Source organism: Rhineura floridana, chromosome 3 (genome assembly GCF_030035675.1).
Source record: "Rhineura floridana isolate rRhiFlo1 chromosome 3, rRhiFlo1.hap2, whole genome shotgun sequence".
NCBI classification, from domain to species: domain Eukaryota; kingdom Metazoa; phylum Chordata; class Lepidosauria; order Squamata; family Rhineuridae; genus Rhineura; species Rhineura floridana.
The window spans coordinates 112883464-112898148 of NC_084482.1; the positions used below are offsets into that span (position 1 = coordinate 112883464).

The window sequence follows — 14685 nt, forward strand, 5'->3', positions numbered from 1 at the left end:
CTACCCGGACATAGACTGGCCGCATATGTGTTCCAGTCATGACAAAGAAGCAAAGTTTCTAGATATTCTAAATGACTATTCCCTAGACCAGTTGGTCATGGAACCGACCAGAGGGACGGCAACCCTGGACTTAATCCTCAGTGGGGACCGGGACCTGGTGCAAGATGTAAGTGTTGTTGAACCGATTGGGAGCAGTGACCACAGTGCTATTAAATTAAACATACATGTAACTGGCCAATTGCCAAGAAAATCCAACACGGTCACATTTCACTTCAAAAGAGGAAACTTCACAAAAATGAGGGGATTGGTAAAAAGAAAGCTGAAAAACAAAGTCCAGAGGGTCACATCACTCGAAAATGCTTGGAAGTTGTTTAAAAACACTATATTAGAAGCTCAACTGGAGTGCATACCGCAGATCAGAAAAGGTACCGCCAGGGCCAAGAAGATGCCAGCATGGTTAACGAGCAAAGTCAAGGAAGCTCTTAGAGGCAAAAAGTCTTCCTTCAAAAAATGGAAGTCTTGTCCAAATGAAGAAAATAAAAAAGAACACAAACTCTGGCAAAAGAAATGCAAGAAGACAATAAGGGATGCTAAAAAAGAATTTGAGGAGCACATTGCTAAGAACATAAAAACCAACAACAAAAAATTCTATAAATACATTCAAAGCAGGAGACCATCTAGGGAGACGATTGGACCCTTGGATGATAAGGGAGTCAAAGGTGTACTAAAGAACGATAAGGAGATTGCAGAGAAGCTAAATGAATTCTTTGCATCTGTCTTCACAGTGGAAGATATAGGGCAGATCCCTGAACCTGAACTAACATTTGCAGGAAGGGATTCTGAGGAACTGAGACAAATAGTGGTAACGAGAGAGGAAGTTCTAAGCTTAATGGACAATATAAAAACTGACAAATCACCGGGCCCGGATGGCATCCACCCGAGAGTTCTCAAAGAACTCAAATGTGAAATTGCTGATCTGCTAACTAAAATATGTAACTTGTCCCTCGGGTCCTCCTCCGTGCCTGAGGACTGGAAAGTCGCAAATGTAACGCCAATCTTCAAAAAGGGATCCAGAGGGGATCCCGGAAATTACAGGCCAGTTAGCTTAACTTCTGTCCCTGGAAAACTGGTAGAAAGTATTATTAAAGCTAGATTAACTAAGCACATAGAAGAACAAGCCTTGCTGAAGCAGAGCCAGCATGGCTTCTGCAAGGGAAAGTCCTGTCTCAGTAACCTATTAGAATTCTTTGAGAGTGTCAACAAGCATATAGATAGAGGTGATCCAGTGGACATAGTGTACTTAGACTTTCAAAAAGCGTTTGACAAGGTACCTCACCAAAGGCTTCTGAGGAAGCTTAGCAGTCATGGAATAAGAGGAAAGGTCCTCTTGTGGATAAGGAATTGGTTAAGAAGCAGAAAGCAGAGAGTAGGAATAAATGGACAGTTCTCCCAATGGAGGGCTGTAGAAAGTGGAGTCCCTCAAGGATCGGTATTGGGACCTGTACTTTTCAACTTGTTCATTAATGACCTAGAATTAGGAGTGAGCAGTGAAGTGGCCAAGTTTGCTGATGACACTAAATTGTTCAGGGTTGTTAAAACAAAAAGGGATTGCGAAGAGCTCCAAAAAGACCTCTCCAAACTGAGTGAATGGGCAGAAAAATGGCAAATGCAATTCAATATAAACAAGTGTAAAATTATGCATATTGGAGCAAAAAATCTTAATTTCACATATACGCTCATGGGGTCTGAACTGGCGGTGACCGACCAGGAGAGAGACCTCGGTGTTGTAGTGGACAGCACGATGAAAATGTCGACCCAGTGTGCGGCAGCTGTGAAAAAGGCAAATTCCATGCTAGGGATAATTAGGAAAGGTATTGAAAATAAAACAGCCGATATCATAATGCCGTTGTATAAATCTATGGTGCGGCCGCATTTGGAATACTGTGTACAGTTCTGGTCGCCTCATCTCAAAAAGGATATTCTAGAGTTGGAAAAGGTTCAGAAGAGGGCAACCAGAATGATCAAGGGGATGGAGCGACTCCCTTACGAGGAAAGGTTGCAGCATTTGGGGCTTTTTAGTTTAGAGAAAAGGCGGGTCAGAGGAGACATGATAGAAGTGTATAAAAATATGCATGGCATTGAGAAAGTGGATAGAGAAAAGTTCTTCTCCCTCTCTCATAATACTAGAACTCGTGGACATTCAAAGAAGCTGAATGTTGGAAGATTCAGGAAAGACAAAAGGAAGTACTTCTTTACTCAGCGCATAGTTAAACTATGGAATTTGCTCCCACAAGATGCAGTAATGGCCACCAGCTTGGATGGCTTTAAAAGAAGATTAGACAAATTCATGGAGGACAGGGCTATCAATGGCTACTAGCCGTGATGGCTGTGCTGTGCCACCCTAGTCAGAGGCAGCATGCTTCTGAAAACCAGTTGCTGGAAGCCTCAGGAGGGGAGAGTGTTCTTGCACTCGGGTCCTGCTTGCGGGCTTTCCCCAAGCACCTGGTTGGCCACTGTGAGAACAGGATGCTGGACTAGATGGGCCACTGGCCTGATCCAGCAGGCTCTTCTTATGTTCTTATGTTCTTAAAGCAGCTTTTTGTGACCCTGGAATACAGGAAGCTGCTTCAGACCAAGTCAGACCATTAGTCCATCTAGCTCAGTATTAAGGTCTATACCAGGAACAGGAAACCTGTAGAGCTCAGGATGTTGTTTGTCTCCCAGCTTCCATCAGCTCCAGCCAGGTTAGCCAATGGTCAGGAGTCACAGGTTCCCTATCCCTGGACCAACACTAACAGCAGCACTCCACAATTTCAAAAAAGTATTTTCCCCCATCCCCCATACCTGGGGAGGCCAGGAATTGAACCTGGGACCTAGCATGTAATCTACTACTGAGCTGTGGATCTTCCCCAGCCTGGTTAGGTGTTGTAACCCCAAACTGGAAGATCAGGAAGTGTCCTGGAGAAAAGGCAGGCAAAGGTACCACTCCCTTGCTGAATGCAGAGTGTGAGTGTTGCACATTGTGCAATTTGCTCTGATGGTCCCTGTAAAGGTGCAGAGCCCAGCAAAGACTGCTATACTTGTTAAACCTGGCCAGAGGTGCACTGAAACACTGCTCCCAGGCCCCCTAGACTCCACTCTGCAAACGTCCATTCTTAAGCCTTGGCATGATGCAGTTCTGAATCAGACTTCATGTTGTCCCCCTAAGATTTTTCTTGTCAATACGGTGTGCTATAAATTTCAGCTTTCTGCCTCTGTAGTTGAAGTCCTTTACCAATTACGAGTGAGGCTCAAGCAACTTGGGTCTCGTTGTAGACTGAAAAAAACAAACAAACCTGAGGGGGTTTCTTTACAAGAACCCTTTGCTGATCAAATGTAAAGACGACGACGACCAGCCTGAGCTGGGGCTCCTGCAGTGGCAGGCAGGGCCGGAACAGGCATGAATGGGCCCTTGGCACCCTAGCCCAACACCCCCTGATACAGATGGCACGGGGCTCATAAGCCTGTCCATGTGCCCCACCTATCTCTCTTGTCATGATGAAGATGGCAGCAGGGGCATCAACTCCTTAGGAAAGCCCCCATTGCCTTTGTGGGTGATGTGCACACAGCACACCCAGTATTCACACTGACAGGAGGACTAGATGGGCATGCATGCAGGCTTATTCTGGACGGGGTTACACTCCCCCTGAAGGAGCAGGTTTGTAGTCTGGGAGTTCTTCTAGATCCTTCATTGTCACTTGAGGCCCAGGTAGCCTCGGTGGCACGAAGTGCGTTCTATCAACTTCGGTTGGTAGCTCAGCTACGTCCCTATCTGGACAGCGACGACCTTGGTTCAGTTATCCATGCTCTGGTAACCTCAAGATTGGACTACTGCAATGCGCTTTACGTGGGGCTACCTTTGAAGACGGTTCGGAAACTGCAGCTCATGCAAAACGCTGCGGCCCGATTGTTGACTAGGACCAAACGATCCGAACATATAACACCTGTTCTGGCCCGTTTGCACTGGCTGCCTATATGTTTCCGGGCCAGATTCAAAGTGTTGGTTTTGACCTATAAAGCCTTACACGGCGCGGGCCCGCAATACCTGATGGAACGCCTCTCCCGACATGAAACTACCCATACACTGCGTGCAACATCGAAGGCCCTCCTCCGGGTACCGACTCATAAAGAGGCCCGGAGGATGACGACAAGATCTAGGGCCTTCTCAGTGGTGGCCCCCGAACTTTGCTCTCTTTTCGGCGCCAGGTTAAAACGTACCTCTTTTCCCAGGCATTTTAATATTTTAATATTCTTAGTATATTTATTACATCTTAGTATACTAGAACAATCATGTAATATGTTTTTAGTCTTTGGAATTTTGTTACGTGTGTGGTATTGATACGTGATTTTATTATATTGTATTTTAAATTTATGCTGTTCACCGCCCAGAGAGCCGTTGGCTGTGGGCGGTATAGAAATTGAATAAAATAAATTATTATTATTATTATTATTGAAGCTCACGCTGTCTGTAGTGGAGGGTGCCTGGGAGCTCTGCCGCAATCTGTGGTAGGTCAGGTTGCAGGACCTGACACTGCCACAGATCATGGAACAGGAGCACCACCTTCCCACCCTAAGGAGGGTCCCCCCTGGGCCATAAGGGCCCTCAGTCAGGGCCCAACCCGGCTGCCCTCTGGCACCAGTCCTGGTTTCAGCAAAGGTCATTCCCCCAAATGCCACCTTCTTAGAGGAGCTACGTCCTGAGCTGCACCTGGTCAGCCTAGCTAACCGAAGAGCTCCTTTCCCACCAGAGACCCCAGAGTTTAAGTCTAAGCTCCATCATAGCTGCTCTCCCACTCTTCGATTCGCTGGCGCCTCTTGGAACAGCCACATCAAGGAGGAGAACACGCACAACAGTTAACGGAGGAGAAAACAGAACTCGCGCTATGAAGGTATAGCGCCGCCGTCCACTAGACGGCGCACTCAATGCACCGTCGGCCGTCTGACGAGGAAGCCAAAGGCTACGCCACTCTCACAATTGCGCCTGCGTATTAACCAGAAGCGCTCGTTTGGGCGGAAGTGGAAACTGCCTAGTAAGAGAATTGCATGCTCAGAAAAAAAGAGTTCAGCTGACGTTCATATCTCTGACTGAGCCGGCGTAGCCACGTGAGCGTACAAAACTGGTTCCATCAGATGACCTGTCACAGGAAGAGGCTAAGATGGAAAGCCGGTGAAAGGGAAAAAGAGGAAGAGAAATCGCTGGCAGGAGTCGGATTGGGGTGAGTGTGGAGGAGGGCTTTCGGTGGTTCATGGTGGGTGAAAGAGGGATGTTCGTAAGAGTGGGAGAAGGTGGCATGACGGGAAGGGATGCTGTATGCCGGTGGGGTATATGTCAGCCTGAATAGGTTAGGAAGTGGATTTTCATTTCTTTGCTGCATTATGTGTTAATTGTTGCAGAACAAATATTGGCTAAATAGGCACAGGTCTACCAGGCGTGCAGGTTATTAAGTGGCACGAATTGCTGTGCTCATTGTGTTTCCCCCGTTGTGTAGTTGTTTAAAGTGCAGGCGCAGCCCATGATGTGTGTTCGCAAAGGTGTGTGGACTTGGTAGCCAGTCAGATGAAGCAGGAGAAAGGATATGTGCACACCAGAATGGTAGTGCTTGCATCATGTATTTGTGTATGGAGTGTGCAGATAACGTGGGAAGGAATGATGCTTTTTATCTCTGATAATGTGCAGATCAAGAATGAGTGATTGGCAATATATCCCAGAAAGTGGCATATCATAGGTTAGAACATGAGATGCATTCTAGGGGCAGCTGAAGAAGTTTTTGTTTTTGTTTTTATTAATGGGGCTCCTTGCAAAGTGTCTGTATTAGGGAGAAAGGACTACAAGCGTAAGTCTCATATTAAAAGGAGTGGATTAACACTTTTCCAATTTAGGGGCAATTTCTGTGTGTCTACAGCCATATTACCCTGAACACGCACGATCTCGTCTGATCTCAGAAGCTGAGCAGGGTCAGGCCTGGTTAGTACTTGGATAGGTGACTGCCTGGGAATACTGGGTGCTGTAGGCTTTTCCTGCTTAGAGAGTCAGTGTGGTGCAGTGGTTAAAGTGTTGGACTACGACCTGGGAGACCAGGGTTCGAATCCCCACACAACCACTTGGTGACCTTGGGCCAGTCACTGCCTCTCAACCTCAGAGGAAGGCAATGGTAAACCCCCTCTGAATACCGCTTACCATGAACACCCTATTCATAGGGTCGCCATAAGTCAGGATCGACTTGAAGGCAGTCCATTTCCATTTTCATTTTCTGTGTAAGGGGAAAAGGTTGTATGTGGAAATCATGCAAAGCCCCCTCCCTTTTTTTGTAGCATTAACATGTTTGGAAACTGCTGTATGTTGCAACTTCCTAAAATTCTAGCAATTGACTGTGTGTATACGCATACATTTATATGTCATTTTCATGTTCTAAATGAAGGTTATTTCTGTTCAGGAAGGTGACGGTCCAAGTGGATGAAGTTGCATAGTAGACCTGGAATCTAGCTGTTTTGCAGTAATTGTGCAAATACAGTGGAATTAAGCACTACACAAAGATTGATGTGATAGAGGCCAGTGTAGATTGGGAAACCTAGTCTGACAGACAGTTTGCAGTGCAACATACTGGATTGTACTAGATTTGAAGGGGGGAACCAAAACTCATAGACAATACCTCACGAAAAACAATAAGTGCTTGAGAGACAGTTCTTTGTAAAAAGGTGATGTTAGGTAAATTAAGATTAAGTAAAGATGCATGGAAGGAAGCATGCCTGAAGCACTGTGACTGTCATTGGGCTGCTGTCTTCTAGGAGCTACTTGAACACTGTCAACTCTTCCATATGTGTGTATGCATGCATGTGCATGCAAGGGAGGTTGTGTTGACTTTATAGATGCTTCTTGTCCAAGGCTTGAGTTTCATTGTGATTGCAAATATTTGAGAGCCTGGAGCAATTCACAAGGTTGTTTCTGTGGCAAGTTGATTTTTGCATTCACTTCATTGGAGATCCCTGTTAATGACAGCATTATCAAAGATCTGGGGAGGGGTCGTAACTCAGTGGTAGACCCATCATTTGCACGTAGAAGATCCTAGCTTCAACTCCCCTAATTCCCAGTTGTTGCTTATGGAAAAGATCCCTATTGAAAGCCTTGGGGAGCTGCTGTCCTTGCCATACTGAGCTATATGGATCAATAAAGCAGCTGTTTCACAGTAATTACTATGTTCAGGATGCAGTAGCCCCACAAGGCAACAAAGCTGTGTTGCCGTGGGTTTTTTTACTGCTCTAAGTATTGATTTTTCACTGTAGTATATGACCAGTTGTGCTGTTAATATTGGCTTTTAAGGAACAGAAATAGGAGAGCTTCTGGAATTAAAATAAAATAAAGATTCTCTGAGTGCTGTTCCTTTCCTTCCACGAAAAAAAAGTTTCCTATTGCTTAATACAAGTTTTGAGGGTGAAACAATGCATACATACAGGTCTATGATAAAAAAGGGACAGAATATGGATGATCCTTGATCTTCAAATGATCTCTTTGCTTTGTAATTTTTTTCTCCTATCTAAGGTTGACTTCTAACCCTTCCTCCAGTACTTTTCCAGGTTCTACCTTCTCTAGCAGTTTTTCTTGCTGATTGGAGTGGAATTGCCTTCTTGTGCTTCCTGCAATCTCTAATCTAGAAACAAAGGAGATCCAAGCCATTGGTGGAGAGGTTACTTTTCCTGGCTACTTTTCAAAAGAGAAGAACTCCAGTGCTTATTGATGGGAAATTACAGGGAGGCATTATGCCATGGGTGGATGGGAGAATAAGAGAGTTATTATGTTTGCCTGCATTACTCAGACTCTTAAACCTAGCTGCTGAGTGTTCTGGTTCAGCTATGATCTATCTAGTAGGATAGGAGGAGGAGATGGCCCAGCTGTTGCTGCATAATTACCTGTACTTGGATTGCTTTGTTTGTGGAAGAGTTTTCTTTGTCTCCATCCTGACCACAGCTTGCAGTTTAAGTTGCTATGTGAGTCATTAGGGTTTTCCTTGTATCTATAAAGGTTAGAAATTAACCTTTTACAGTTGCAAAAAGGGATACAGTTGGTATGGGGTAGTGGTTAGAATGTTGGACTATGATCTGGGAGGCCAGGGTTCAAATCCCCACATAGCCATGAAGCTGACTGGGTGACCTTGGGCCATTCACTGCCTCTCAGCCTCAGATGAAGGCAATGGTAAACCACCTCTGAATACTGCTTACCATGAAAACCCTATTGATAGGGTCGCCATAAGTCAGAATCAACTTGAAGGCAGTCCATTTCCATTTTTTTGTTTCCCCAGTGAAAAGGCTGCTATTGCTCCATATTTAATACCCTTTGGCAGAGGCAAATAGATTACTTAGCTGGCTTTCGGATATCCCATTAAATATGACAACAGAAGCTTTATTATGTAACTTAAGTTGACAATGAGGACGTTGAACTTGTCAAGGATTACCAATACCTTATCACAGGCATTAATCAAAATGGAGACAACAGTCAAGAAATCAGAAGAAGGCTAGGACTGGGGAGGGCAGCTATGAGAGAACTACAAAAGGTCCTCAAATGCAAAGATGTATCACTGAACACTAAAGTCAGGATCATTCAGACCATGATATTCCCAATCTCTATGTATGGATGTGAACGTTGGACAGTGGAAAAAAGCGGATAAGAGAAAAATCAACTCATTTGAAATGTGATGTTGGAGGAGAGCTTTGCACATACCATGGACTGCGAAAAAGACAAATAATTGGGTGTTAGAACAAATTAAACCAGAACTGTCACTAGAAGCTAAAATGGTGAAACTGAGGTTATCATACTTTGGACACATCATGAGAAGACATGATTCATTAGAAAAGATAATAATGCTTGGAAAAACAGAAGGAAGTAGAAAAAGAGGAAGACCAAACAAGAGATGGATTGATTCCATAAAGGAAGCCACAGACCTGAACTTAGAAGATCTAAACAGGGTGGTTTATGCTATTGGAGGTCGCTGATTCATAGGGTCACCATAATCAACTTGAAGGCATATAACAAACAAAACAAAATGGTGCTGCAATCTTCTGCAGAACTTACAGTTGAAGTGTAATCTTCCTTCCCTGCAGCGTATTTGCATGTGAATGAAACAAGCCATATTTCCATACTATGTATTTGTGTGCAAATTCTTATGTGTGACCTATGATAACTTTCTATTGCAGATTCAGTATATGAGCTGTTGGGATAGAAATCCAGATAAATAAATCAGACAGTTACTGCTTTTGCCATGTTTGAATAACATCCACATAGCTCTACACGAGAGAGTGACAGAAACATACTAATAAGCCAGAACAGATGCCCTACAAATCCCAGCAGAAAAACAGTAGCCAGCAAAAAATAGCAAAAAGGCTTGCTTCTAGGAATCCGCTATCTTAGCACATTCCAAGTCGTATTAGGTCTTCATCAAGAACTTATAAAGCCTAAAGAAATAATAATAATAAAGAAAGTAAACCTACAGAAAGTTAATTAAATATATGTGTCATTTGCTTCACAAAGTTGTTATGCATCCATTGAACTGTATGTAATACTCGGAGATAAAATAGAAGAATATTCTGTAAAATTCTGGATAAACAATGGCTCACTTAAATGTAATGCAAAACCATGGTTTGGTAGTACATAAATAAGTCTTTCACTCCATTCATTCTTTCATCTCCTTCTAGTTGTACACATTATAGTCTGGCTATAATGCATAGTTCATCGCTAACCCTGAGTGATTGGAGGAAATTAGTCTCTCTGGGAGGAGAGAACAAAGAATCAAAGCAGGATTCTAATCCTCCATTTTGGAGCACTGGGAATAGAAGGTCTGAAGTGACCCAACTTCATCTGCTAAGTCTATCATCATTAGTTATGCTACATATATTCATTAGCCCTGTTCATCTCTCTCTCACCCAGTTTGTAGATTTTTATAGTTCCTAAAAGCATAAGGAATAATTAGACCTGCTAAAACTGATTTTTCAAGAAGATAAACTATCAAAACTGCGAGTGGGGAGGAATGGGGGAGCCAAGACAGAAGTCCTCCATCTCTACAGTGAATATTGTTCATCCAGTCCTCTTCTGCAGTCTGAACATCTGCACTTACCACTTCTGTCTGTCAGTGCAAAAATGTTTTGAGTAGCATCTGTTCACGTCTCCTTGCATTTTATTTCCCAGTGGAAAGGTATGTCTTGGGAACAGGAAGTGTTTTTTGTGGACAGATGCCATTAAGAAGAGGAATAGTTCGATCAGCCTTTGCCAACCTGATGCCTTCCATGTGTTTTGGTCTACAGCTCCCATAGGTTGAACAGGCTGAGGCTAATGGGAATTGTAGACCAAAACACCTGTAGGGCACCAGGTTGGCAAAGGTAGACTGAGATTATTTATCGTTATTATTTATTAAGTTTCTATCCTGCCCTTGCTGCCAGAAGGAGCCCAGGGCAGCAAACAAAGGACAAAACACTAAAAACATCTTAAAACATTTCAAGAACAGAACAGCTTAAAAATCTTAAAAGTAAAATATCTTAAAAACATCTTAAAAAGCAATTCCAAAACAGATGTAAACTAGGATAAGGCCTCTACTTAAAAGGTTTGTTGAAAGAGGAAGGTCCTCAGTAGGTGCCGAAAAGATAACGGAGATGGTGCCTGTCTCATATTTAAGGGGAGGGAATTCCAAAAGGTCGGTGCCACTACACTAAACATTCACTTCCTGTTTTGTGCGGAACAGACCTCCTGATAAGATGGTATCTGCAGGAGGCCCTCACCTGCAGAGCGCAGTGATTAACTGTGTATGTAAAGGGTAAGAATCTTTTAGGTATCCTGATCCCAGGCTGTGTAGGACTTTGTACACTAAATCCAGAACCTTGAACTTGGCCTGGCAGCTAATGGGCAGCCAGTGCAATTCTTTCAGCAATGGGATAACATCTTGGCAATACCCTGCCCCAGGAGCAGTGGTGCCACTGCATTTTGCAATGGCCGCAGCTTCCAGACCAACGTCAAGGGCAGCCCCATGTAGAGCACATTACAATAATCCAACCTGGAAGTTACCAGTGCATGGACAACAGTGGTCTGGCTATCCCGGTTCAGAAACGGCTGCAGCTGTCTTACCAACTGAAGCTGGTAAAAGACACTTCTAGCCACTAAGGTCACCTGGGCCTCTATCAACAAAGATGGCTCCAGGAGCACCCCCAGACTATGAACTTGCTCTTTCAGAGGGAGCATGATCCCATCCAAAGCAGGCAATTGACCAGTTATCTGAACTCAGGAACCAACAGCCCACAGTGCCTCTATCTTGTTAGGATTCAGACTTAGGTTATTGGCCCTCATCCAGCCCACCACTGAGTCCAGACACTGGTCCTGGGCTTGCATGGCCTCTCCTGATTCAGCTGGGCATCATCAGCATACTACTGACACCTCACCCCAAATCTTCTGATGACTGCTCCCAATGGATTCATATAGATGTTAAACAGCATCAGGGGCAAGATGGTACCATGTGGCACCCCATAACACAACTGCCAAGGGGCCGAAAGACAATCATCCAATGTTGTTCTTTGAAACTGACCACTGTTGTCTAAGTGAAAGTACTACAGGATTTATCTATTTAACCTAGAAACATGTGGGAGCAGAATCTGATGCGAGTTACTGCAATGTTTTGACTAGTAGATGTAAACTCTTACTTTGTACCCAAAGTACAAACTTTATCAGTGTACATGGAGAGGAGGGGAGATAAAACATTTGGTCTTTCCATAATTTTGGTTGCAGAACTTTCTTTCTAGTTCCTGAAATCTAAGGCCTGCTGCTTTAACTTGGGTGATAGAAACAGCCCCCCCCTTTTTTTGATCTTGTCATCAATATCACTTGCAGGCTAATTGATGGATGCAGGAAATAAGTACTATCTTCCAATATGTCCCTTATCCTGATGGTAGAGGGGAAACTGAGACAGATTTTATATTTAGCTAAATTTGAATCCCTATGCTGATCGGTAGCGTTAACGGCCGAACAAATCAAGAGTGGCTATCTCTTTTTTGCCTTCAGGGGGAAAGTGTAGGTGTTCTGGACTTCGACAGGGTTACACTTTGGCTCCAGTGATAATTATAGTAAAGTGCTGATCCCAAAGCACGCTTCTAATCGGGAGTTTTCCTCTGAGGTTGCTACTGTTGCAACTCCTTTGTGTAGGTGAGGAGGTGTGTCACTATATAACTCTCTCAGGCAGAGCTTGCTGCAGTAATAGGAGCAGAGCACTTGTACTGCAGCCATGGCCCATACAGAGAAACCTCATGCAGTGGACGCTGCAGCAGCAGCCCAGGGAGGGAGCATTGAGTTAGCAGGGACTATGGTTTCTAATGCTGCTTCTCCCACAGCCACAATGTCCACCCGACGGTTGCGCAGTGAAGAGTACAATGACTACAGCTCAACAGAGGTGACTCCTGATGGTAGCCCTCCAGAGGGCTTAAGCAACTTTTCCAGCCCATCATCCTATCAACGGTTTGGAGAGGCAAATGGGACAACGTAAGTGTGCTCTTCATCGAAGTCTGCCTGCTTCTATGGTGGTACACAAACAAATTGCTTTGAATAAGGGGTGGCGTGGGGAGAGTGAGTGTATGAATCATGTAAGGCTTTATCTAGGATGCAAATATAAATCAACTTGGACAGTAGTCATATGTACCAGTTATACTAGCTATGTTCACTGAGTTTACCAGGAATAGCATTCAGACTCTCTCTTTTTTAATCCTTATTTATAATCCCTGGCTGTTTCTTTTTTCCAATTTTATTTTATTGAAATTTTCCACAAGTGAACAATAAAGGCAGTTTCAAAAATTCAGACTTGAATCCCAATTCTTCTTTTATCTGGCAATCACTGTGGCTTGTGGGTAAGTTGCTGCACTTCTCCAATCCTTGGAAGCATGCTTCCAGCCCACCACGATTATTGTGAGGTTTCAAATTATTTAAGCATAGAACTCAGGTTTCTTCTGGCTCCTTATTCCCTCAGGATACCATGACTTGCAAGCACACATTTTTCCAAGATGTGTTGTACATTCCTCCAGGCTACTCTGAACTTGGAAAACCTGCCCCTTGCCCACGTTCGATGTACTGAAACCAATTAAAATAATGACCTGTAGTTTGCTTTGCTCTCTGTTGATGTATTGGGTTCCTTGAAGTCTCAGACTTGATGTCCCTGATCTGTAACAGCTATGTGCCAGGACCAAGCCAGGTCTGCTGTAGGGAAATGCAATATATTTATGTTGGCTTCTTGGAGAATATGCAGCACTTCACAATCTCAATTTAATTTCTTATTTCTTTTTTCAAATGAGCAACTTCTTGTGTACATAATCATGCTCTTCGACTTGGCTATTAAGATATTACTTGGAGACTGCTCTTGCCATCCCTTCTCCCCAAAACAAAGTTTGGATTACCCTGGTTATCTGTTGAAGAATTTAGAGGCTTCAGAGCTACATGTATCTGCAGCCAGGAGTATGTTTTCATAGCTTCAATTGATTCACCAGCTATACCCTTTCCTGTATACCAGAGATCACCAACGCGATGCCCTCCAGATGCTCTTGGACTACAACTCCCATATCCTTGACCATTGGTCATGTTGGCTGGGTCTGATGGGAGTTGTAGTCCAAAAAAATACATGGAGGGCACCATGATGGATATCCCTGCTATAGACCAAGGATCTGACCACTGTCCTGAATGCTATGGTAACCTCATGATATGACTACTCTAGACTGTTGTATCTATTCCAGAAATTTCAGCTGGTCTAGAATGCTGCTAGCTGCCAGGAGCACACGTCACTAGTTTTTCATGAGTTCCACTGGCTGCCAGTTTGTTTTAGGATGAAATTAAAGGTCATGACCGTTTAAAGCCTAGGTCTGGGTTATCTTTAAAGAGTGCCTTGTCCCATATAGTCTGTCCCACCCTGTGAGATGAGACTAATGGGAGTCATGCTGCTCTGATGCTGCTACCATCTGAAATAAGATTCTGTGTCCCAAAATTCATTTCTCTTGGTGGTTTATGGAGCTGCCTCTCTAAAGAGGCTTGCTTGATGTATCAAGACATTTTCAGTGGCTATTGAAGATTAATCTGTTTTGCTACTATGAAGCTTCCAAAATATGTTAGTAAAGTAAAGATAATGTATATTTATCTTCTGTTTTACTAACCACTTGGAGCATTTGCTGAATGGAAATGGATAAATAAGTTATAAGTATATAACAAAATTTATTTTTCAACTAGCCCACGGGTACGTTTTCAGTCTTAATTGTACCTTAAATTTTACATAGAACTTACACTGCAATTGAAATTAGTTTTGCCATGCTTCCAGAATATGTATGGTTGGCAATCTCTACCTGGAGGAAATAGGGATCCATCCTTGAAGGTTCTTGATGGTCTCTCCTTTTGTTTTTTCCTTAGGTGGCTTCAAACCTTGATACACCTATTGAAAGGGAACATAGGCACAGGCCTGCTGGGACTCCCATTAGCCATAAAAAATGCTGGCATTGTGGTAAGACTGCTGCTTTTGCATTTTAATTCATTTAAGTTGCTCAGATCATATGGTTATTCTTAGTCAGCTTCTATAGGAGGCAAGCTCGTCTTGCAGATTCCATTGTTTGACACATGATAATTGTGCTGGGACAGGGTTGGGGAACCTA

General features: G+C 43.6%; 1 protein-coding gene and 1 pseudogene across 4 annotated transcripts in view; both read left to right on the forward strand.

Annotated features, from left to right (window-relative positions):
* The first annotated feature begins 5078 nt into the window (after window positions 1-5078).
* Window positions 5079-14685, forward strand: part of LOC133380333 (proton-coupled amino acid transporter 1-like) — an 88917-nt gene continuing 79310 nt past the window's right edge. For 2 of the 4 annotated variants that reach the window (XM_061617420.1, XM_061617423.1), the window contains exons 1-2: window positions 12276-12544; window positions 14447-14537. In XM_061617420.1, the coding sequence (XP_061473404.1) occupies window positions 12291-12544; window positions 14447-14537 (345 nt within the window). In that variant the 5' untranslated portion in view covers window positions 12276-12290. Of the gene's footprint in view, window positions 5256-5323; window positions 5382-12275; window positions 12545-14446; window positions 14538-14685 lie in introns of those variants that run through there. The other 2 variants (XM_061617421.1, XM_061617422.1) reach the window with 2 other exon arrangements.
* On the forward strand, window positions 5935-6053 carry LOC133382472 (5S ribosomal RNA; annotated as a pseudogene).